Source organism: Amaranthus tricolor, chromosome 10 (genome assembly GCF_026212465.1).
Source record: "Amaranthus tricolor cultivar Red isolate AtriRed21 chromosome 10, ASM2621246v1, whole genome shotgun sequence".
NCBI classification, from domain to species: domain Eukaryota; kingdom Viridiplantae; phylum Streptophyta; class Magnoliopsida; order Caryophyllales; family Amaranthaceae; genus Amaranthus; species Amaranthus tricolor.
Window position 1 is genome coordinate 11,865,782 of NC_080056.1, and position 25,028 is coordinate 11,890,809.

General features: G+C 34.9%; 2 protein-coding genes across 2 annotated transcripts; one reads left to right on the top strand and one right to left on the bottom strand.

Annotated features, from left to right (window-relative positions):
• Positions 1 to 1,470: 1,470 nt before the first annotated feature.
• LOC130824840 (uncharacterized) lies at positions 1,471 to 2,571 on the bottom strand. The gene is made up of 3 exons (XM_057689859.1): positions 2,442 to 2,571; positions 1,992 to 2,291; positions 1,471 to 1,880 (listed from the first exon to the last, which is right to left on the bottom strand). Exons 1-3 carry the CDS (start codon positions 2,569 to 2,571, stop codon positions 1,471 to 1,473), a joined length of 840 nt encoding a protein of 279 aa, XP_057545842.1.
• A 4,171-nt stretch (positions 2,572 to 6,742) lies between these two features.
• LOC130824841 (uncharacterized) lies at positions 6,743 to 8,017 on the top strand. Its single transcript, XM_057689860.1, has 2 exons — positions 6,743 to 7,637; positions 7,698 to 8,017. Exons 1-2 carry the CDS (start codon positions 6,743 to 6,745, stop codon positions 8,015 to 8,017), a joined length of 1,215 nt encoding a protein of 404 aa, XP_057545843.1.
• Positions 8,018 to 25,028: the final 17,011 nt, after the last annotated feature.

The following is a 25,028-nucleotide window of genomic DNA, read 5'->3' on the forward strand; positions in this document are numbered from 1 at the left end:
TCTATGGGTATTAACCTTGTTTAAACACATCAATATCACATTAAACCTCAACTAAATGAATTGACATAAATGTATTATTGGATGAAATATTACATTAAACCGAAATACCTTCCTTAGAGACAAAATGACCCAAAAACGATACCTTATCCAACCAAAATTCACACTTTGACAACTTCGCGTACAACTTATTTTCTCGCAGGGTTTGCAGGACAAAACGTAGATGTTCCTGATGTTCTTCTTGGTCCTTCGAATAGACCAATATGTCATCGATATAGATAACGACGAATTTATCCAAGTACGCACTAAACACTTGGTTCATTAAGCACATGAACGCGGCTGGAGCATTTGTCAACCCTAACGGCATCACTGTGAACTCATAATGTCCATAACGTGTTCTGAAAGCGGTTTTATGTATATCCCCTTCAGCTATTCTTAGCTGATGATAACCCGATCTTAAGTCAATCTTCGAAAAGGTTCCGGCTCCTCTCAATTGATCAAACAAGTCATCTATCCGGGGCAACGGGTATCTATTCTTAACTGTTACCTTGTTTAACTCCCTGTAGTCAATGCATAACCTTAGACTACCATCTTTCTTTCTCACAAACAGATTTGGAGCGCCCCAAGGTGAAACACTAGGTCGAACATAACCTTTATCCAACAATTCTTCAAGTTGAGACTTCAATTCCTCCATCTCCTTTGGAGCCATACGATAAGGGGCCTTAGAAATCGGTCCAGTCCCCGGTACCAAATCAATCGTGAAGTCAATTTCCCGTTGAGGTGGCATTCCGGGAATCTCGTCCGGAAAAACATCCAAAAATTCATTTACCACAGCAATATTCTGGGGATTCCCTTCTTTCTTATCCCCCTGGCTGATATGACATAAGTACAAAGGGTGTCCTAGCCTCACAAGCCTCTACAATTCCAAGGTCGACACCAAATTCGTTTTGGGCCCCTTTTGAAATTTCCGATATCTAACCTTTTCTCCTCTTGGTTCTTCTAGCGACACTCTTCGCTTCCTAAATTCTATGGTGGCTTTATATTTTTCCCAACCAGTCCATCCCCAAAATTACCTCTAGACCTTCCATGTCTAACGCATACAAGTCGCTAGGAAAGACAACCTTTCCTATCCTCAAGGGTACATCCTTATACTGTTTTTCAAAACTGTACAATTTTCTCGATGGTACAGCCACCGTATAAGAAAATTTTTCAAAGGTCTCCAAATTCAACTCGTTTACCTTACTCTTTGCAAGAAATGAGCATGTAGCTCCCGAATCAAATAATACATTCACAGCCATAGAATGAATGGCGAACGTACTTGTAACCACATCCGTCGCCTGATCAATTTCTCTTGCACTGACCGCAGATACTCTTCCATTAGCTGGCTGTGCCTTCATTCCTCCCACTTGATTGCCCCCACGATGCATTTCAGACTCTTCAACCCGGTTTCCATTTATCCGGCCTTGTACCCCATTAAAAAGGTCGCTGAAACCTCTGACCCGCATTGCCACGATTTCCATTCCCGTACTGTCGGCTGACTTGACTGCCGGCGTTGTTTGAATTCTTTTGCCGGTGCTGCCCACCCGGCTGTTGACTTCTACCTCCTTTTTTTATGTAGCATTCAAACTCTCTATGCCCCCTTTTGTGGCAAAAGTTACATTCGATCAGATTTCCTTCACAATCTTTTGCCGGATGATTTTTCTTGCACCTCTTACAAAAATACTTCCTCTCATTGCCATCTCGGTCCAATAATGGCTTAGCAGGCTTCACGTCGTTCCTAATTCCTGAATTCGAATTAGACCCGCCTCCCTGAAAATTTCCAAAACTCCTTGCTTTCTTCTGATAAAAGCCCGACATATTCTCCAATGCCTGGCCAGAAACTTCTTTCCTTTTCTCGGGGACATTACCCTTCTCTTTTTCCTTTTCTTTCCTCAAAATATTCCCTATTTGTGACGCTCGCTTATACATCTGCTCCAGTGTGTTATATCGGTCACTCTCAATATGTTTTTGAATATCAAAAGATAAACCTAGCTCGAAACGTTGCATCTTTTTCTCCTCAGTGGGTACATCATCAGGACTATACTTGACATATTCCATAAATTTGTGATAATATTCATCCACCGTCATACTACCCATTTCCAATCGCACAAACTCGTTCGATTTATCCTTTCTAACATGCAGCGGATAAAATTTCTCTCGCATAGCCCTTTTGAACAAATCCCAACCAAAGTCTCCCTCAGCTTGCTCTATTAACCCCGGTCTATTGTTTGCCCACCAGTAATCGGCTTCTCCAACTAAATAAAATGCAGCCTGATTGACATTCAATTATTCCGGGCATTCTACTACATCAAAAAGTTTGTCGAATTCTCTTAACTAGAGTTCAAGCTCCGACAGTTCCCCTTTACCGTTGAAGGTCGAGGGTTTGCTCTAATTAATCCGTTTGCTCATTTCAGATGCTAATTCTGATATAGACCTCTCTCGTGGTGCGCTTTTACTTGATAATGCTTTCACCAGATTTCTTAGCGTACGGTTAGCATCATTTCTAGACAGTCTCTTTCTTGACAAAGGAGGCATCTTATTTTAACACTAAGCGTCCCAAGTGTCAGCACTCTCTTCATAGCTAGCTAAGTCAAAATCCTCATCATCTGCATCTTCCCCAGAATCAGAGCTGGAGTTCGAGTGTGCTTCTCCTGATTCACTGTCACTATCTCCAGGGTGGTTTATTGGTACCTCCCTCACGTCTTCTTTGGGATCCTCTTCATCTGAGCAAACCCCATCAAGCCCAGTCCCATAGCCATATAGGTCATAGTGCGACCCCCAATTGTCGCCCTCATCATTACTGGAAATCTCAACATAAGTAGGTGGTTCCCGCTTAGGCTCCCACGTTTTGACATTACTCTCCGACTGAACCTCGGTTTCCACTAGTGGAGGGTCGGGTAGGTCCCGCTCCTTCAACTGTTCCATGACCACATCAGCGTCGTCTGATATGTGGGTCTCGCCCTCCTTCCCGGGTTCTACATTTTTCCTAGATTCAGACAAACGATGTAATTCATTTAAGTCTAAATCTAAATCATACCATACCCTATCAGCCTTTGCCTTAACCATTCGCATCTTCTCCCTATAATCTCGGATACTTTCACCATTCCTTATTCTCCATATATCAGCATTGGAGACTTCTCTCCAGGCAGTCTCTGGGTCAAATATCGATACTTCGCTAGTCTTCCTGGGGGTGTGTGAGTGCATGGGTGTTTTTCCCTTATTTCCCTTATCCATATATCCTAATTCTACACGGATGTACAAACAAAACATTACTATCACAACAACACAAACACAATACAACAAAATTACGTCCTAAGGACTATTTCCCCAACTCTCTATTAGGTCGTTTATTCCTTTATCATCTAAGGAACGTTGGCTCTGATACCAATTGTAACAGCCCGGTTTAAGTGACCCGGAAATATCATGTGAGAACATGAATCTGGCTCACAAACGGACGTAAGAAAACTCATCTTTACTCGGATCGTCAACGTTCCAACGGTAAAGGAATACGGTCAACAAAGTAAACAGCGCCAAACAAAACAAATCAGCGGAAGTCTTTACATACAACTCGAGAGCCCACCGGCCTCTAGTCTAACTAAAATTGTACGAGATAAAGAGAAAACATCATAAACTTTGGTTACATAAACTGAGTTATTTAGACCCATTACAAAGTAAGTCTAGACTTGATAGTTACGGGTTCTAAGCTGAATCCTCACTCCAGCCCCCACCTGCGATTAACCTGCTGCACGTCGTATGATAACACGTAGCAGGTTCCAAAGAACAACCAATACACGTCAGAGACTTCATACATATACTAAACAGGTTGAATACAAGCATTGTGTTTACCCTAGCATGCAAAGGCTCTATTATGTAATCTTTGTTCATTATTTCCAACCTTGTAACGTTGCCCGTCATGTTCGGGTCGTACAAGTCATATTTCCAATTTGTTTTGGTGGAATACACTTGGGAGAGCTAATCCCAAGGCAACCACCTACCTAAGACGTTGCCCGTCCTGTTCGGGTCGCCAAAGGCTAAGTATGCATACCCCCATGGTGATCATAAAGATCCCTGAATGCCATGGGAAAAATAGTTGATAATTTTCCAATTCATTTGTTAACCCTTTTGGGTAACATATCCATAAATTCTCAATTTCCACATAATCATTTCATATTATTTGAGGTGTCTAATCCTTATGTGATTACAATGCCTTGATTAGGAATAAAACAACATTACTTGCACAACCATATAAACAGTATGGTCTAAGCGTGTACCTTTGAACGTTGCAAACACACGTTGTTCAAGCACAATTAAAATTTCGCCCTCTTATGAAACGAGGTCCTAAATAACACACACACAAAACGATCACGTATTAGACCGTGTTTAAACATTTAATCCACTCAATACCATTAAGATATCACTAAGACTTGATAATTTCAAATGTTTTCATCAAACTCCCAATAGTTCCAAATTTTACATTCTGACCAGAAACTTTTATGGTCATTTCGGACAGTTTAGAAAATTCCAATTAGAAATCCGACTTCACCGTTGCGTCCGGAACGCATCAATTATCTTTGGTACCAAATTTCATAATTTCTAGCATCCGATTACTATTTTTAATTATTTTAAGCGTTTTAACATGTTTTAAAACGCATCGGTTAAATAAAACAACAACGAAACACACCCAACACTCGGATCGGGGCGCCACTACCGAGGCAGCAGCTGCTGTCCGAAATTCCTTCTACTTTACTTATTTTTATTATATATATATATATATATATATATATATATATATATATATATATATATATATATATATATTTTTTTTTTTTTTTTTTCTATTTAAATTATTTAATCCTTTTTAAATCTCCATACCAAAACACACCTAACCAAAAACCAAATTTACATTTTACTAAAATAAAACAAATAAAACCAAATCTCCTATCACACAATCCACTTGATATTTCCACACATGTAACAATACATAAAATCCCCATCAACAATATAAACCATCATCAAAAACATAAAACTAGCAACTTAAGATATACTCATCCACAAGATTCTTCAAGAGCAATTAAAGTTTCATAACCCATGATAATTAAATTAAATACTTGATTCTCTTATCAAATTAAAATTTTGTAGAGAATCATATATCATCATTTTTTTTTGAATCAAAACATATATATAAGGACAATCCCTTTAAACAAATCAAATTTTGTTAAAGGATTTATAAACTCATGGATACCTACTTTACTTTATTCATACACTTAAAATTTCTTTTAACAAACTAAATCTTGCTAGAGAAATATAAATTGTAAAATAAATCCATTTTAACCTTTGAATAGACTTTATTCTTATAACAAATTTAAGCTTTGTTAAAGAATGCAAATCAAGGAAAATTTTATATAATAGAAATAGGATTTAATCCTTTTAACAAACCAATTTTATCAAATGATTATTAAAGAAAACTTATATAAAATACTCAATCCTCCTAATAAGTCATAGGATATCATCATAAAAAGAAAGAAGATTATGTAATCCCATACTAAAATTTCTTATAAATAAAAATAGTAATTAACAACTTCACTTACTCTTTGATTAGAAGATTGGATTGAGCAAAGAAAATGTTTTTTTTTTCTTCTTGAGCCGAAACCAAGAACAACAACAAGGGGAATATTTTTTTCTGAATTTTTTTCTCACTAAGAAGATTAAAATGTGATTAGGAATGTGAGGAATTTAAATTGAAGCTTAAGGATTAATAGGCAATTTAATGGATGGCTTTAAGTGTCATAATACATACTTATGAGAGGAGTTACAAAACTCCTCCCCTTACACTTCACAACCGGCTGCCTCTTCCCCTTCCCCTATTTAATTTTTTTTATTAATTAATTAATTAAACAATTATTATACTATTGTTAAAACAGCAAGAAACGTCACGTGATAACATCGTACGCGATAAAACTTGTTACCGTTAAAATTAACCTACTTTATTACTTATAATTAATTATGTAAAATAATATAATTTAATATCACTTATTTATTTTATTTTTGTTATATTTTATTTTATTATATTTTATTTACTTTTAAACCCGATAAATTACGGGGTGTTACATCTATGCCAGTCAATGCTATGGCTACCTCTAGCCAAGGTGGAGTTGCTTGTGATTTTTGCGGTGTGCATGGTCATTCTCTAATGGAGTGTTCTGTTAATCCCAATGGAGCTATGGGAGTGCCAGAGTAAGTCAATGCTTTTCAAGCTCGTCCTCCTTTCAACAACAATAGCTACTATCCTGGAATTCGAAATCATCCTAACTTGTCATATCGGAGCAACAATGTGTTAAATCCTCAACAGCAACACTTTCCACCACAAGCACCACAACAATAATATGGGCAACATCAGCAATATCAGCCCAATCAAAGACCACCCGGTTTCCAAAGGCCTCCTCAAGGCCATCAACAACAGCTATTTCAGAACCAACAACCCCAATCCGAATTGGGGGAGTTGAAAACCATGATGGCTCAAATGGCCAAACAGCTTGAGCAACTCGGTACTCACAATAAAATGCTTGAAACTCAAGTCGCTCAATAAGCTGCATCTAGCTCCTTTAGACAAGCAGGAGCATTGCCCGGCCAACCTACTCAACCACATGGCAAGGAGACCGCCAATGCAATCACTACAAGGAGCGGGTTGAGTTATGATGAGCCACCCATGCCTCACAGTGGAGAGTCAAATTCGAAAGATGTGGGCATTTCTGAAGCGATTACTGATGAAGCATCTTCTGAGGCAGTGCACGAGAAGGAGAAAGCGAAAGAAGAGGCATTGCAAGTGCCTCCCATCACACTTCCTTTTCCCAACCGCCAAGTGAAGAGCAAGCTTGAAAAGCAGTTAGGTAAGTTCTTGGAGGTGGTTAAGAATTTGCAGGTAATAGTTCCTTTTATTGAATTAATCACACAAGTGCCTGCTTATGCTAAATTCATGAAGGACATATTGACTAGGAAAAGAGCTTTTAGTGAGGTGGATACAGTTGCTTTTACTGAACAATGTAGTGCTTTGCTACAAAATAAATCCCCTCCAAAACTGAAAGATCCTGGTAGTTTCTCCATCCCTTGTCACATTGGAAAACTGTTTATTGATAAATCTTTATGTGATTTAGGAGCTAGTGTCAGTGTAATGCCTTTTTCTGTCTATTCTAAACTGAAAATGGGAGATTTAAAAGTCACTAATATTACCTTACAAATGGCTGACCGTTCTGTTAAATATCCTTTGGGTATTTTGGAGGACGTCCCTGTTAGGGTAGGTAAGTTTTATATCCCTGTTTATTTTGTTGTCCTTGATATGGAGGAAGATCAACAAATCCCTATTATTTTAGGAAAACCTTTCCTTCATACGGCAGGAGCAGTAATTGATGTGAAAAATGGTAGACTAACACTTTCTATGGGGGATGACAATGTAACTTTCAATTTGAGCAATGCTTTGAAAGGTCCCATGCTTGAGGAAAAATGCCATGTTATTGATGTAATTGATGTGATTTGTCATGATAACTTGCCCCTAACTCTTATGAAAGATTCTTTGGAGGCCGTTCTTTGTCTTGAATCTTCTACAGGTGATGCTAGCATTTGAAAGACTGAAATTGATGCTATTGAACAAGCTCTTTGTAATGAAGAACTTAGTCACAGCAAGAGCAAGAGAGTGCAGAGGTTAGTTCGGCCTATATGCAAAGTTGAGGTAAAGAAGTCTGAACTAAAACCTCTCCCTTCCCATCTTAAGTATGTTTTTCTTGATGAGCAAGAGCTCCATCCTGTTATCGTCAGCACTACATTCAATGATGCCCAACTTTCCCAACTTTTGGATGTTCTGGAAACTCACAAGAAGGCCATTGGGTATAGTGTTGATGATTTGAAGGGTATTAGTCCCGACTTTTGCATGCATAGGATTCATTTGGAAGAAGATAACAATCCTTGTATTCAACCACAAAGGCGCTAAAATCCTAACATGCAAGAAGTCGTGAAAAGTGAGGTATTGAAACTACTTGACGCAGGCAATATTTTTCCTATTGCTACATCTAAGTGGGTAAGTCCTGTGCAAGTGGTTCCAAAAAAAGGTGGGATGACTGTTGTTAAGAATGATAAAAATGAATTAATTCCCACTAAAACTGTCACTGGTTGGCGCATGTGCAATGATTACAGGAAACTGAATTTAGCTACTCATAAGGATCATTTCCCTCTCCCATTCATTGATCAGATGCTTGAAAGGATGATGACGATGATGATGAGCAGCAGGATAATGACTTTGACCCCATGGGTTAGTGGGCTCTTACCCCCCTCTCAAACTCTGTGGACAGTGCTTGATTTGGCTTGGGGGGGGGGAGTCTTGATTAATGCTTTAGCCTACTCTCTTGTATATAGTCCACTGCTTTTAGTGTAGTTGTTTTGGTTGGAGTTGGTTGTTTCTCTCCTCTCGCAGATTCTTTTGCAAGTCGCGCTTTGGATAACGTGATGTTTTTTTGTGCTTCAGCTTGCATTATGAAGTTAATTAGTGAGATCTTCCCAACTCTTTTCATAATCTAGCTTTGAGTGTTTTTATTGCTTTCTTAGGATTGTTACATGGTTTGTACCACTCATTAGGAGTGGGAGTTTACATGTGACCAAAAACATTGTATTGCTTTCTTAGTTGTAATGTATTTCTTTCTCCCTTGATGCCCCTTTGGATTTATTTTGACAAAGTATGTTCCCTGTGCCCTATGGTTGAAATTTTTAACACTTGTGATTGCTGAGGCTGGTCATTGTAGACTTTTGGGTTCTTTATCCGATTCCTTGATATTATTGAAACTTGTGTTTTTGAGCATTATTATCTATTGTTTTGGAACAAGGAAGAGTTTACCTTGTAAGGATTTAGACTTTGATTTTTATCTCACTATTTCTTTCTTGAGTGATTAGTTCCTGGTGTATCACTGATCTCCATCTTGGCTTGGTACTGGTCTTGTTAGCTATGTAATTGCATGATGAGCATGATAGAAGGCCCTCATTTGCTAAAAGCTGTGCAACATTGTTTTCAAAGACATAATTTGCCATTTGATCCTTTATTTTAAATCCTAAATTTTCTTTCATAACTAACCACATTATAAACCCTTTTTGACCCTATTTGATCAACCCAAGTCTAGCTTGGGGGAGCAATTGGTTGGTTAGTGGGCGATATATATTCTGTCATTTGGCTCACATTTACTTGCATGGGGTACTTAAGTTAGGTTGATTGTTTCCTCATTGTTGGAGTGTGCTTCTTTAGTTGGTCATATATCATCATCTTTTTCATTGTCCATATTCATGTAGTTCCAAAAAAAAGAGAAAAAAAAAAAAACTCTCTTGGTTTGTCATATATTACCATCTTTTCATTATTCATATTCATGCAGTTCCAAAAAAAATTGTAAATAAATAAATAAAAATAAAAAAAATAAAATAAAAAATTTGTTTCACATCTTTTAATTTGTTGTACTTTTTTCGCCTTTACAAGTTGTAAATCTCTAGTAATTTAATGATGATATGACGGTGGTTTCCATTAGTTGGGTTGGTTCGGTAGTTATGAGTTAAAGTTATTTGGAGTTGTTTTAGCCTCATCTTTAGGCTACGTTACTTTTTAGATTATGCTCCCCCAAAATAGACTTTCAGCTTGCATATTTTCAAATTTTATCCTACCTTTGACCCAAACCCCATTACAAGCTCAATAAAGACCTTCTTGATAATCATGCAGTTATATGTGCTTCCTCGATTTAATATCTTGCCAAGATTTGAGAGTATGTGCCGCATTTCGAGTCGACTTTTATAGGTCGAGTGATATTATTTCCCCTTCAAACACATGAGTGTTGTTGAGATGGGAGGGTGCCTTATTAGCATTTTAGGCTACAAAAATTGATTCATATGCACATCTTTTGCATATTTGTGGGCGGAGAGCGATCGAGTACATTTTATACTCGCCATAGATAGAGGAGTGTCACCCGTGAGAACTCTTTCCTTGATTCCTCGTTATTCCTTAGTGATAAGGCTTGAATTCGCTTGTATGATATTTTACTCTTGGATAGGTATTGAACTATTTGAATGCTTTGATTGAGAGGATGTGATCACAAGTGTTTTTACGATGTTGCTTTTATAGGGTGAAGCATACTTTTACTCTTAAAACCTTGTCTTGTTTGCTTGAGGACAAGCAAAGGTTCGGCTTGGGGGAGTTTGATGTGTGTGTTTTATATATTATTTTCTACCATGCCCCCATTGTATTTTCATAGCATTTCTTGCGTATTTTGCTCAATTTCCTATTGGTTTTTATGCTTGGTTGGAGTGTTTGTTTCCTATCTATTTTGTAGGTACAAAGCTCTAATTATGCTAGGAATCGACTCTTGGAGCGAGATTTGCAAGTTGGAAGGTCATAAGCTACTCAAAGGTCATTTTTGTGCTGACCAGGTCTCATACCCGGGTGGGTTTCCACATACCCGGCCGGGTGAGCCTCTCATACCCGGGTGGGTTTCCAAATACCCGGCCGGGTGAGCCTCTCATACCCGGGTGGGTTTCCACATACCCGGCTGGGTGAGCCTCTCATACCCGGGTGGGTTTCTACATACCCGGCCGGGTGAGCCTCTCATACACGGGTGGGTTTCTAGACACCCGGCCTGGCTTCCATTGAAGATCAAATTGCTCTGCTGCGTACCCGGGCGGGTTTCCACATACCCGACCGGGTTTACTCTTGAACTTAGAAAATTTTTGGTCTTGAAGATTTAGTTTTGCTTCGCACCCGGTCGGGTTTCCACATACCCGGCCGGGTCTTGCAGTTATTTTTTATAGTAACTTCCCATATCCTCCGATCTCTTTTAAGGAGGATATAAATAGCTTTTGAGGGGAATTTGGAAGGATAGTTTTTTTTCTCTGTTTTGAGGGTTTGATATTGAAGGGATTTCTCATATTACTTGCCATGGGGGATTTTTAATCAACACTTGGACATTGTAATTTTAATTATATTGAAGGTATTAGTTTTAATTCTAATCTCTTGTTCTTGTTTAGTGATATTATCTTTGAATGTTTGTTTCTCCATTAAATTTGAATTTAATTTTCTCCATGAATTTAATTGTTGAATCTCTTGTTTGTTTTAATATGCTTAGTGAGTAGTTTTATTTCTAGGGTTTGGTGAAACTATGCAAAAGGTCATGATTCTTGTTTGATTTTAGGATTTAAATTTGGTTTGTCTAGGCGATTCAATTGATGGGTTTTATATTGATTGCTTGTTTGGCCAATTTGCAACTTTTATTCGCTCAATTCTATAAGCGAGAGTTGCGAGTTTGAGTGAACGATTTCCTTCTTTGAACAATTAAGCTTTAATCGCGATAGCTTGTTTTATTGTTTGATTGTCGAATTTGTTTGCGAGAGCAACATCTTCCTTCGCCTATATTCATTCCTATCCCAATTGTTGTTCATGAATCATGATCGATGCATAGTGAATCCTTTTAGCCCTAGGTTTTTGATTATTGAATTTTATTCATCTCTTGTTTTTGCGTTCTACTTAGATAAACAAAAATCCAACATTTGATCGTTAGCAATAGTGAACTTGGTTCAAATTGTGACTTTATTTGTCCTTCCACAGTGGTTCGACCCTACTTTCCCAACTATTCTAGTTAGGTGAATTAGGAATTAGTTTTGGTAGTAAAACGACCTATCAGTGGCACTATGTGAAGTGATCGGAATGACGCCAACCAATCACAACTTCTTGGTTGTGTTTTGTTTGATGCGAAATGAGGCGGCTGTGTCGTATTCGTGGGTGTTGCAGGGATTGACAGATATTTTCAGCACTGCTCAAACTCCTAGCGTCATTGTAACCGATCGAGACGAAGGTTTATCTGCAGCTGTTCGTGACGTCTTCCCAGGTAAAAAGGCTTTGTTGATTCATTATTGTCGTTATATCTAATGATTATGTCTTAATTTCGTTCAATGTTTTGTTTAATGTAGATATGCGGCATTTGTTATACATCTGGCATATTGACAACGATGTTGAGAACATGGTGGACAAGTTGTGCGGCGGGAAGAAAAATCAACAAGGGCAGGTTTTCAGGAACAGTAGATGGAACCCCTTGGTTGAAAGTTCTACAATCGGGGAATTTGAACAGAGATGGCAAGCGATCGTCAGTACGTGGTCGGTTAGGAACAAAAAGGTCGTTCGGTATTCGGCTGGAACATGGATTCCACTTAGAGAGAAATTTGTGCGTGCGTGGACGAATGATCGTTTCCACTTGGGTAACCAGACTACCAGCAAAGTTGAAAGCCAACATTCGTCTTTCAAGTATTACCTTGGTAGCGGTAATAGCTCATTCGATACCCTGTTCAAAAGGGCACACGCACAGATTACAAATCAGCAAGCTAGGATCCGACAAGCGCTACAGGAATCCATGACTTCTGTAGCAAGGTCGATGCGACAGCATTTCTTTAGACCTTTATATCGCCACGTATCTCTCTATGCCTTGGAGCAGGTTCAGCTTGAGTATAACCGCATGTTAGAACTGGGTGATTTTGTATTTAACAAATGCGGTTGTGTACTTCAACAAACCCATGGATTGCCGTGTGCATGTTATTTACATATGTCCATCGGTTCACATGGTGCTTTGTATTTGGATGACATTCATCAATTCTGGAGTACTTTGAGGTACACAGAGTTAGGAGATGAGACCAACGAAGGAGTACGATACGCGAACGCCAACGAAAAAGAGTACTTTCAATCTCTGGTAGATGAAGTCCTTAAATCTGATCCCGTTGTCGTACGCCGAATGTCTTAGGTACTTGAATATGAACTACACCCAGATGGAGCCGAAGTACCTGAGCCTTATGCAAGTCCACCGAGAAAGGGAAGACCAAGCACAAGTAAAACCATGAGAAGGAGAAAAAGTGCATTTGAATATAGCAGATCATCTTCTCGCGGTCGAGGGTCAAGATCTTCTTCCCGCGGAAGATCTAGTGGCAGATCTAGTGGTCGAGAAACGCAATCTTCAGTAGGAATTAAGTTCAGTTTCAACTTATCCGGTAATTGACTTTAGTTTTTGTTTTTTTGCATTAAATTGTTACAGTTTAAGCATATTAACTTTATTTACAATTATTGTAGATGATCCGGGAGGTCGTGATTTTTCACAGTTTCTATGGCCTAATGACATCCCATTCATCCTTCCTCCTTACTTGTTCGACTGGATTGATGTGTTAGGTGATGGAAACTGTGAATTTAGAGCAATTGCTATCACAGAGCTGGGAGGCGAGGAAGAATAGCCTCTTTTAAGACGTGCTATGAGTATGGAAATGTAAATGAACAGAGCGCAATACCTAACTTTGTATCTATCCCAGGAGTCGTTACACGAGGCTATATTCAGAATAGGTTCATACAGCATGGACCTGCTCCTTTTATGCACTGGATGGATGCACCGATGGCTTTGTACTCTCCAGCAACGTTTCTAAACATTGACATTGCTTATTATGGTGCTGCTGAAGGTAATTCGCAATACAACTGTTTGGTTCTTCCGTTAAGGAAAGCACCGGGCGTGCATAGTGTAAATAAAGTAATACATATATGTTGGGTGAATGGAAATCTTTTTGTTCAACTTTTAATGAACGAAGATTCATCCCCACTCCCGCCGATCCATCAACGTTGAAAACAAGTAGCTGACAATTTCACCAAACATCTTGACACACATTTCACTACGAGGATTATGCTCTGCAATAATCTACGCGGGCCACGACCACGACCAACTAATAACACCGCTGACGATGCTTTAAATTTAGATACTCCATAGTCTTATGTGTTGTATAAATAATTACCTTCTTGTTTTATAGAATTTATACACGACATTCATTAAAAGTTGTATTTAATCCATAGTTGTACTACTGTGTATACTAACGACATTCATTGACGAAAATAAATGCAATCATTAATGTAAAATAGTTTAAGTACAGACTATGAAGGGTCATGCCCTTTAAAAATTTGCCATTCTTCAAATAAATCTCTACAATCATTAAGGTATATTTCTAAGGCATGTCGTTGACGGGGTTCAAATCCGCGAGCTGAGCAGGTAGTCTTGCCACTGGAGCGAATCAACTGGGCCATTCATTCAGGAACTGAAAACACAAAAGGAAAGCAGGAGTTAACAAGAAATAAAACAGGAACTAAAAACACAAAAAGACATAGCAAAACTCACGTATTCAGATTTGCTCTGAGAAGGACCTGGACCGAAACTCGGCCCTTCGCCGGGGGATATGTACGGGTGCGAGCACATTTTCAACCATTCAACGTAATTAGGTTCAGCCTCTGATGTAACAAAAGCCCGACGAAGTCCCTGCTCAACAAGGCAGGCACTAAAGGGGAACCTACTCCATGCCTCCAAATATACAGTAGAAGAAGGAAAGGTCACGGAATAGGTACCGTGTGTCGGTTGGAGAGCCTTGGCTGGTCTCATAGGAGCGGGAGGAATAGCCTGCACGAACCCGATCTGTCGCAATGTCTGCTCCGGCTAATACACCTCGACGACATCAAAGCACGTGATACCCCCGATGACGGTGGTGCGTGGGTGCTCATTCAGCAACGCACTAGGAGCAGAATTGTAGGGAGTCCATTCCACCTGCATGCAAGCTACGTTAACAAAAAAAACTTTAAATTAAAAAACACATGCATGACAAAATGTAATGTACAATACCTGAGTCTCCGTCATTGAGTCAAGAACCCTGCGGCAATCCCTCAGCCTGTCTACCACCTCACGACATGGTTTCTTCGGTGTCTACTTCTCCGCCCTAGTCATGTTTGGCACATCTTCTCGGCGAGGATGAGGGCGGAAAGCGGGAAAGTACTCATAGATCCATGTCTGGAGCAATGTGAGGCATCCCGCAATGGTCTTGCAACCAGCCCTAGATGCCATTCCGAGCTGCCTGTACAAGAACGCCAAGGTCACCGCACCTCAGGCCACGTCCTGTTGATCGTCGTTCACGGCAATTATCGGGTGAGGTCGCATACCAATTCTGGTCTTATCCGCCAGCAAGGTAGAGCCGACGATAGCCATGTAGTACGCTATCCTTTGAGTATCCATGGCCTGCGAACTATGACACAACCGCATCAGTTCAACAACGCTTACGCAGCCGCAGGTGAATGCACCTCTACGCCAAAGCTCAAACATAGGCTCCCCGAACAGATTGGTGATACCGACCTGCCACTCCGCCTCCGAAGGCTCAGCCGGCAGAGAACCTTCCATAGAAATGCCCAATATGCGTTGCACGTCGTGTAACATAATCGTCATTTCCCCCCATGGCATGTGGAAGGTGTTCGTATCTGGCTGCCACCTCTCCACGAATGCCGATATCAAAGCACAGTCGATGTGCTGGTGCATAATGTCCGGTAGTCGGCCGAGGGAAGTGGCAGGTAGAAGATCGTTCAGCGCATCGGACATATCCCTCAGTCGGATGATGGACTCCACCGGCCTCTTCCTAATACGGCAATCCAGAATCGGAGGCGTACGCTCGGAGCCGTCAAAAATAAGTTTAGCTATGTGCCCGCCATAGCTAGGGATCAGTCGCGTATCTGTCGGCCCCCCGGGCTGGGGTGATGTCACTAACCAGTCCGTGTTTGCGGACTGTGAGGACCTGCTCTTCCGTGGCGGCTCATTATCGACCAAACTACGTCCTGCGCGCTCAGAAGAACTCGGGCCGCCACGGGTGTATCTGCCGTCGGGGCCCCGAACAACAGTCCAGTCCAATGGGCGAGAATCAGGACCTTGGAATTGAACATCATCAGCATCATTATCATCATCACTATAAACCCCCCAACTACTCTGGAGGCTGCTAGCCTGGTCATCAAAAGGAGTACGCACTTGGTTCAGCGTACTCGACCGTTGGGCCTCACTATGTCTGACGGCCTCTTCCTGCCTAACCCTCCTAGCAGAACCCGTTACCCCCCTCTCATGCGGGTCCCCTCTGAGTAAGGTAGGCCTAAAACTATTACCTCTCAACAATTGTCAAAAAAACCCTTTCCTTTTCCTTGATTACCAGCCATTTTCTACAATTTTTACAGTTTCATTAAATATTAAAAATAAATGAACATAATCAATATTTAAGTTACATTAACCAGATGAACATAATAAAAATAATAACAACATTAACAAAAGTAATAACATTAACAATAACAACAACCACAATAATAATAATATAACAATAAAAATAATAACAAATAATAATAATAATAATAATAATAATAATAATAATAATAATAATAATAATAATAATAATAATAATAACAATAATAATCCAAATAAAAATAATAATAGTTTTTCTAAAAAACATAATAATAAAAAATTAAAAACGAAAAAAACCAAACAACACCAATAATAAAAATAATTTTCAACACAACATACAAAGTTTATTAATAATAATAATATTAATTATAATAAACATATTTAAAATAATAAATTAATTATTAAAAAAAAGAATAATTTAATAATAAAATTAATAACAATCACAAAAATAATTAAAAAATAAAAATAATATCAGTAATAATAATAATAATACCAACAAAAATAAAATTAAAAATAACAATAATAATTATCAAAAACAAACGAAAAAAAAATGAATCGCCCAGATCTGGGCGATTGGACCCCGGTTCAATCGCCCCGTTTTTGGCGATTGAACCGGGGTCCAATCGCCTAAATCTGGGCGATTCATTTAAATTTTTTTTTAAATTACTTTAAATTCGAAAAATTAAAAAAAAAACAACAATAATAATAATAATAATTGTAATAATAATTATAACAAACATATTAACATTCACAAATTTAAAATCAAAACATAAAAATAAATTTAATAATAAAAACAATAAAAATCACAACAATAATAACAATAATAATAAAATTATTAAAATAACAGTACCAAAAAAATAATAATAATAATAATAATTACAATAATATAATTAAAATTTATAATAATTATATAAAAACAAACAAAAAAAAATTAACAGTTGAATCGCCCAGATCTGGGCGGTTCAACTTATTTTTTTTTCGTTTGAAAATTTAAATTATTTACATTCGAAAAGAAATTATCTCGATTAATTGTTTGCGGATTGAACTTAGTTTTTTCTCCAACAATTTGCTTTTGTAAGTTGGTTTTTAAGTGTGGTAGAAAATATTTTAGTGAAAATGTGGTATATATAGAAAATTTTAGGTCTGATGGCAAAATCGTTATTTTTTTATTATATAGGGGCAAATACGTAATTTTCTCAGGGGTGGCGATAAAATGAAAAGGGTGGCGATATTTAAGGATTTGGTTATGTAATCATAGAATAATTTTGTTTGTGTTTATACATAAAATAGGAATCCATATTTTATTTGGACTAATTCCACTTAAAAAGGCCCATTAGGTTTAACTTAAATTCTCATTATATATATAACTAGTTTTTTGAGAGACCATTTCTTTAAATGACGTATTATAAGTTCAAGCCATTAAAGATTAATGTCTTATTACCGTATTTTTAATGTTTAATTACATTATTCTTAATGCTTATTTACCGTATCCTTAATGCCTACTTTCAATATCTTAAATGTCTACTTATATTATTTTTAATGTCTATTTACAATATTTTAAAAAATATATAATGGGCCGGCCAAATTAGAGATAGTCTCTCAAAGAGACCGTCTCTCACAAGAATTTGTGCTATATATATACCCTCTTCGGGGTAATTAAATTGGCTATTTCCTTTAATCTGATTTTCGCTAAGGCAAGATTGAACTTTCTCTCTCTAAATACTACTACTACTACTACATCATATTGTTCATATGTGGGTAGTAACTTGGGTATCGGAGGCACCGCCTCCGGGGTTCTTGGTGTTATTTTGCAGGATTTCCATGATTTTTCGGTCACCCACCGTTCTAACACCACCACCACCACCCATAGGTACCCTTTTCTTTGATTCTTTCCTACTTTTTACGGGAATGGCAAATTGGATTTTGTTTAATTCGTCTCAACGCAAAAATTATTATAATATATGTCAAATTTTTAATTATGCAAAATTAGAGATATTAACGTTTCAATTATTATCTTTGTAAATATGACCCAATAGAATAAAATCACTAAAACAAAGGGAGCTTGTATAACTTACATAAAACATTCATTAATTTAAGGAAAAATTACGAAAAACTACCTAATCTATAGCACTTTTTGCAAAAAACTATTTAATTTAATTTTTTTGTTTTGCAAAAAATTATTTTAAATGACATAAACGTTTGCAAAAGACTATCACTTGACAGAATCAGTAAGTTGATCGTTAAAGTTTTATTTTGACCAGCCCGTGGGGTCATGTGAGTTACTTAAGTCAGTGTTATTTCCTCTTTTAAAACACGATTTTCTTTAATTCTTTCATTTTTTCCCTTCAGTTCTTAAAAACCCTAAATCTTTCCCCTTTTCCCTTCAGTTCTTAAAAACCCTAATTCTTTCCCCTTTTCCCATTCAATTCTTAAGAACCCTAATTTTTTACCAAATTTAAAAAGGTTTTTGAATAAAGAAATTTATCCTTACTTAATTACCTTTTTGAAATCAACTCTTTTTTCTTTTGATAATCTCCCCCTTTTTTCCCATAAAAAACGAGTTAATTCAAGACAACAAAGCTTAATAACTTGAAAGCTCAAACGAAAATCAAAGGAGGATCAAATAAAGAGAAAAGAGGATCAAGAGTCAAAAAATTCAAAGGCATGATTTTTAATTGAACAAAACCATGCAAAAACTACAATTCACAATATATATGAGTCAAATTGAAATTAGGGAGTAGATTAGTGAAATAGATATCAATTAAAGAACTTACCTGTTGATTGGATTGGATGATTAAAGCAGCATTGAAGTGTTGATTGAGTGTTAATGTGTTTCTTTATGAACAGTGAGAGAGATTATCAAATGAGAGTAGAGGGAAAGAAAAAATAAAAGAAATTTAATATTTTAGAGTTATAAAATAAAGTCATGTGCCTGTCACGTGAAACTTAATATTTCAGAGTTATGAACAGTGAGAGATGATTATCAAATGACAGTCATCTAATTAATTCTGTTAAGTAGTAGTCTTTTGCAAACGTTTAAAATAGTTTTTTACAAAAAAAATAAATTAGGAAGTTGTTTTTACAAAAGGTACTATAAATTAGGTAGTTTTTTATAACTTTTTTCTTAATTTAATTAATTTCAAAAGAGTAGTTTATTTGTGTGTATTAAAACCTCTACAAAGTATGAGAGGTACTGATCAATTGAGCTCTTGCCTTTCACTTTATCATTTTTAAATTATGCCAACGACAGCTAATCTTTAATAAATAGTACTAAAACATTTTTATATGTTTTTAAACTGGTTTATGAGACTTTAGTGGTCTGATATATATGGACCCTTAATATGATTAACAACTAATAACATTATCAACTGTTAGACCATTCACCACCTATTTTATACTTTCTTTGTTTCCTAATATTTTTCCCCTTTAGAATATTTTATTTTGGAGATAAAAATTTGATTAAGATTTTTAATACATATATAGATGATAAAATATATCCATGTGATTTCATTAGATTTGTCTTAATCTAAACTTTTTTACTATATATTTTATATAATTTTTTATGATGCGTATTTAGAGATATTAATAATCAAAATTTATTTTGAATACTGTGCAAAAAGTAAACGAGAAAAATAAAAAAGAACGGAAGAAGTAGTTTGTACTAAATGAAGGGAATAATAATAAAAATCTAGTCACGTTTATTCATCATTATCATCTCATTAACATCACAAAATTCATTACAATGCATTATCATTAGGATATATTGTTTTGGATCGTGATGAAAAATTATGAAAAAAAACTTTTGTATGATCTACCACCGGATTCAATGGTGCATTTCTAGAAAGTTTACACTATAAATCTTGTTTATTACCACTATTTAGTATTAATTAACAACCAAATAAAACATAAGAGTATTTAAATGTGAAATAATGTAAAACTAAAAATTAAGTTGTTTTTTTGTTGGCCGGTATGTCTGAAAATATAATCTTACCTTTTATGAAATGAACATAAAAGCTTATGAATGTCTTAATATTGACATAATTTCATAATAATGGCAATAAAAAGGAAGCAGCTAGCAAAAGTATGAGATTATTACAAACACTTTAATGGAGATTCTTAATTATGAAGTTTAATAAACACCGGTAAACATTTATAGTTATTAGACCAGAAATTGTGCATGTCCGTTGGGCTTCATCATGATTCATGACAACGTAATTAACTAACGAACATATGCAACTGTCGGTGGATAGAGTTTGACAACCATTACTTGCAGTATTATCAAAAAGGTGTCGACTTTATGATGTATTAAATATTGATTGAGGGATAATTCTCTAATTAATTCTTACCTAATTCTCTCATTCTCCTGATCTACCCTATTATCAAAATAAATTTTGTTTTTACAAAACAAGAAATGTTTTCCAATGTTTGAGTATAATTTATTCCCTTTTATTCATTATTATTGTCTCATTTAAGTTTTGTACGTTTGTCAATCCACATATACAGTCATAAATATCACATATTGCGTTTAATTAAAACTAAAAAATTTTTATGTTAATAATATTTATATCGAGACGAATCAAACAAGATGTCATTTGACTATGTTTTGACTTATAAATTAAGAATAAAATACAAATTAAGAATAATCGATGAATAGTGTAAAAAAAATCAAATAGGACAATATTAGTGAATATGAGGGAGTATATGAAAGTAAGAATGGTCATGCGGCTAATACCTTTAAGATCCGACTCAGACCTGCCTCTAATTTTATGTTCAGGATTCAATTTTTTTGACACAACGAATTCAGGTTCAATTTTGGTCTAAAAAAAAATCTGTATTTAGAGTTTAGACTCTAAACTCATTTGCCACCTAGACTCTCTTTTTTGACCCATTTACAATTTTGATTCGCTAAAATCAATTCAGACCTATTAGATCCGCTTTAGATCTATTACACAACCAAAATAAAATTTATATTCATTCTAAACTTATTTTTATATTTATTAAGACTGAATTTAGAATTACGCACACCCTATAAAGCCAATTTAATACTAATAAAACATTGAAAATGTAAAACGAGTTTAAGAATGGATCTTGAATCAAGATCCATTTAAAATCCTATATCCATGAAACCTAGCGGGTTTTGATTGGAGTATAAAGTTTTCAACTCTAAGAGTCTAGGTTTATGGGTCTATTAGATATTAATACGTTATGGGTTCGAGTTTGGTTGGATTTGACCTAAATCCGACCCATACACCAATTAAAAATTAAGTAAATATACTATGCATCGTAAAAAATTGCATGAGACTGTCTCTATAAAAATAGATCAAAATTAAAAATTCAGAAAAAATATTTCAATTTAGACCTTAAAAGTATCAATTTTGACATTATAAAATGATCAATTTCAACGTACAGTAAACCTTAAATAAATCAATTAAAAGAAAAAATTTTAATTTTGACCCAAAAGTGACCAATTTTGACATTAAAGTCATAAATCTATACTTACAAAATTGTAATCTTAAATGGATCAATTATTTTAAAATCTTCAATTTTGACGTTAAAGTCATCATCAATTGAGATCTTAAAGTGATCAATTATATATAAAGTGATCAATTAAATGATTAACTACAACTTTAAAAGAAACCAATAAAAAATTTCGATATTTATCTACAAGTGATCGATATTGACATTAAAGTGATCAATTTCTACTTACAAGTTTATAACTTTAAATGGATTAAATTTTTTTAAAGTGTTCAATTTTATTGTTAAAGTGATCAATTGAAACCTAAAGTGATCAATAATATATAAAATGATCAATTAAATGATCAGTTATAACTTATAATTAAAAGAAATCAATTTTGATTTTAAAGATATTAATTATGACCTTAAATAAATTATTACTGATTGGGTATTGGAAAAACTGTAATTAAGCCAATTGAGCTATTGGTCTCAATATGAGACGGTCGCCAGCAAGACTAGCTGATTATATATTATATACTGGCTTATTGTGCCCAAAATATAGTAACTATGACTAAATACTGATAATGTTAGCCTGTCTCTTTCGTATTTAGAATGGATTATGATAACCTCGTGTTTGAGTCGATTGAGGCGTTTGTTCGAGCCCTTTGATGCTCATTCAAGCACAATGCAATTTCAGAGACTAAAATCTACTAGAAGTTGTTTTGGCCACTAGTCGTCTGAGCACTAAATCTGCTCGTTTGTACACCTTTGTTTGTACTAATGCTTATATCATTTATGTTAATTACGTTGTATTGGGTATGTTCATGAAATACTAATGCTTATATTTTAGTTATATTTGTGAATCCAAGGGATGAAGGCATGCAAACTATCATATATATATATATATATATATATATATATATATATATATATATATATATATATATATATATATATATATATATATATATATATATATATATATATATATATATATATATATATATATATATATATATATATATATATATATATATATATATATATATATATATATATATATATATATATATATATATATATATATATATATATATATATATATACATATATATATATATACATATATATACATATATATATATATATATATATATATATATATATATATATATATATATATATATATTGGAAGTTGCATGAAGATACCAAAAAGATATTCCATATAATTCTTGAAATTCTTTTCTTTCTCTCCTCACTTGAACATTCAAAGAACTTTATAAACTCTTTGTTTTTTTCCTTCTTATTTTACAATCTTCTTGAACGCATAATCAATTATTCTACTCACATTGGAGTAAGTGTAATTGTGTGGTTGTTTGTATCTCAAATTGAATTTCATCAAACATTTCCAAGTATCGTTCTGAGAGAAATTTGACAATAGAAATGTTTTCATAGGCCTTCTACCAAATATTAACTTTTGGAGTGAATTCATAGTTGTAACCAAATGTTCACATTGTTCTTTAACTTGGTGATCAAACTAAGCAAGGATTTTGTTGCCATGAATACAACAAAATACAAAAATATATATCTTATTATTTTGAATTACATTATATTTCTAATAATATATTGTGATATCTTTTCTTATCATGACAAGCGGGCGTTAAGGATCTCAATTCAAACTTTATCAAGTTGGACAAGTGTATAAGTATGGAATTTCGTAGATAGCAAAAGAAGATGCTTATCATTTTGACTTTCCTACATATGTTATAAGCACACCGGAATCGCAAAAGGAAGAAAATGCAACTTTAAAGTAGACAAGGAAAAGAAACAAGTAGGTAAATGATGACTTTATTGTCGGAAATATATTCTTATGGTATAAATGATTCTCTCTTGAATATTTATCAATTATATAAACCTGCTAAAATTCTTTGGAATAGTCTAAAAGATAAATATATGCCTGAAGATTCTACTTTTAGAAAGTTTCTTGTTAGTAACTTTAATCCACGTAAGATTTGAAATTTATTGTGTTTCAAGCACTATAGACAAATTACCAAATTTATAGAGGGATTTTAGAAATGCCCTCAAACAGAAGAAGGAATATATAACTCCTGTAGATCTTGCTCAACATCTTTAAGTTGATGTTAATATAAGAGAACAAGAAAGTTTTACGGAAGATAACCTAAATTTGTCATCCATTAACATGGTGGAAGATGAAACATCAAGCGGAGACTAGAGAAAAACACATCATGATTTTCAGAGTAAATCCAAAAACAACAAGAAGGAATGGTTGTTGGAAGTTTGGAAAACCCATAAACCGCAAGAAAAATTAATTTGTGTTTAAAGACAAACAAAAGAAGGGTGACAATCATGCTTCATCAAGCAAGACCCTTCTACTAAAGTTAATCTTGCAATTTTGTATAAAAATTTTGATTTGAATTCTTCTTCAATAGATTATAATTTAAATGTTGTGCAGGATGATCATATGTCTTGGAGAATTGATTTCGAGACTTTCTGACATATTTACAACAATAAACAAATATTAAAATATTTAAACTAGGTTGTTGATTGAGAAAACTTCTACACGAGAAATAATTCTTCTATCAATGTCCATGGCAAATGACAGATTGAAAATTTTATATACAACAGGAAATCTTTTAATTTTAAAGGATGTTTATTTTTCTCCCAATATTAGTAGGAATCTTATTTCCAGCCCCCTAGAATCGATTATGATATAATTTAGTCTTTGAATCCGATAAATGCATTATATATCAAAGTGTTGTTTATAGGGCATGCTTATTTGTGTTCTAATTTGTCTTAATTAATCTTGGTATGTAACTTTAAAAAAAATGATGTGTTATGTTAATACAAGTAATATATTTAATGATTTATAGTGTAGTTTGTTTTTAGCGTATTTTACAATTGAATCAAGTTAATTTTAGTAAATGACATATTAAACTTTTGTTTACATTAAAAAATCTTTTCCCTACGGGTTTTTTATGTTGGTGTTTGGGTTTATTGTTTCATATGCCTTTTTTATCAATAGCAAAATACACTATTTATCTGAAAAAAGGACATGTTAGATTGACTAATGTTAATATTGGTAAAATCTCTTTTATACCCAATTAGAATGATTTGATTCCCTAATGTTATCAAAAATTCAAAAATTGTAAAACTTACATGCTTAATTAGATTATAAGAACGCCATTCAAAAGTGTTCCAATAAATGGGTATTATACATGAAACCACCGCCAGTTATACTCCACAATCAAATGGTGTGGCGGAGAGGAAAAAAAATAGAATTCTTCAAGAAATGGTTAACTATATGTTATCCTACTATAGTTTGAGTGATGGAATTTTGGGAGAAGCAATATTGACTGCATGCCACATTCTAAATCGAATTTCATCTAAAACCAATAAGGAACACCTTATGAACTTTCAAACAAATTAAAAACTGATTTAAGTTTAAAGTTTCAA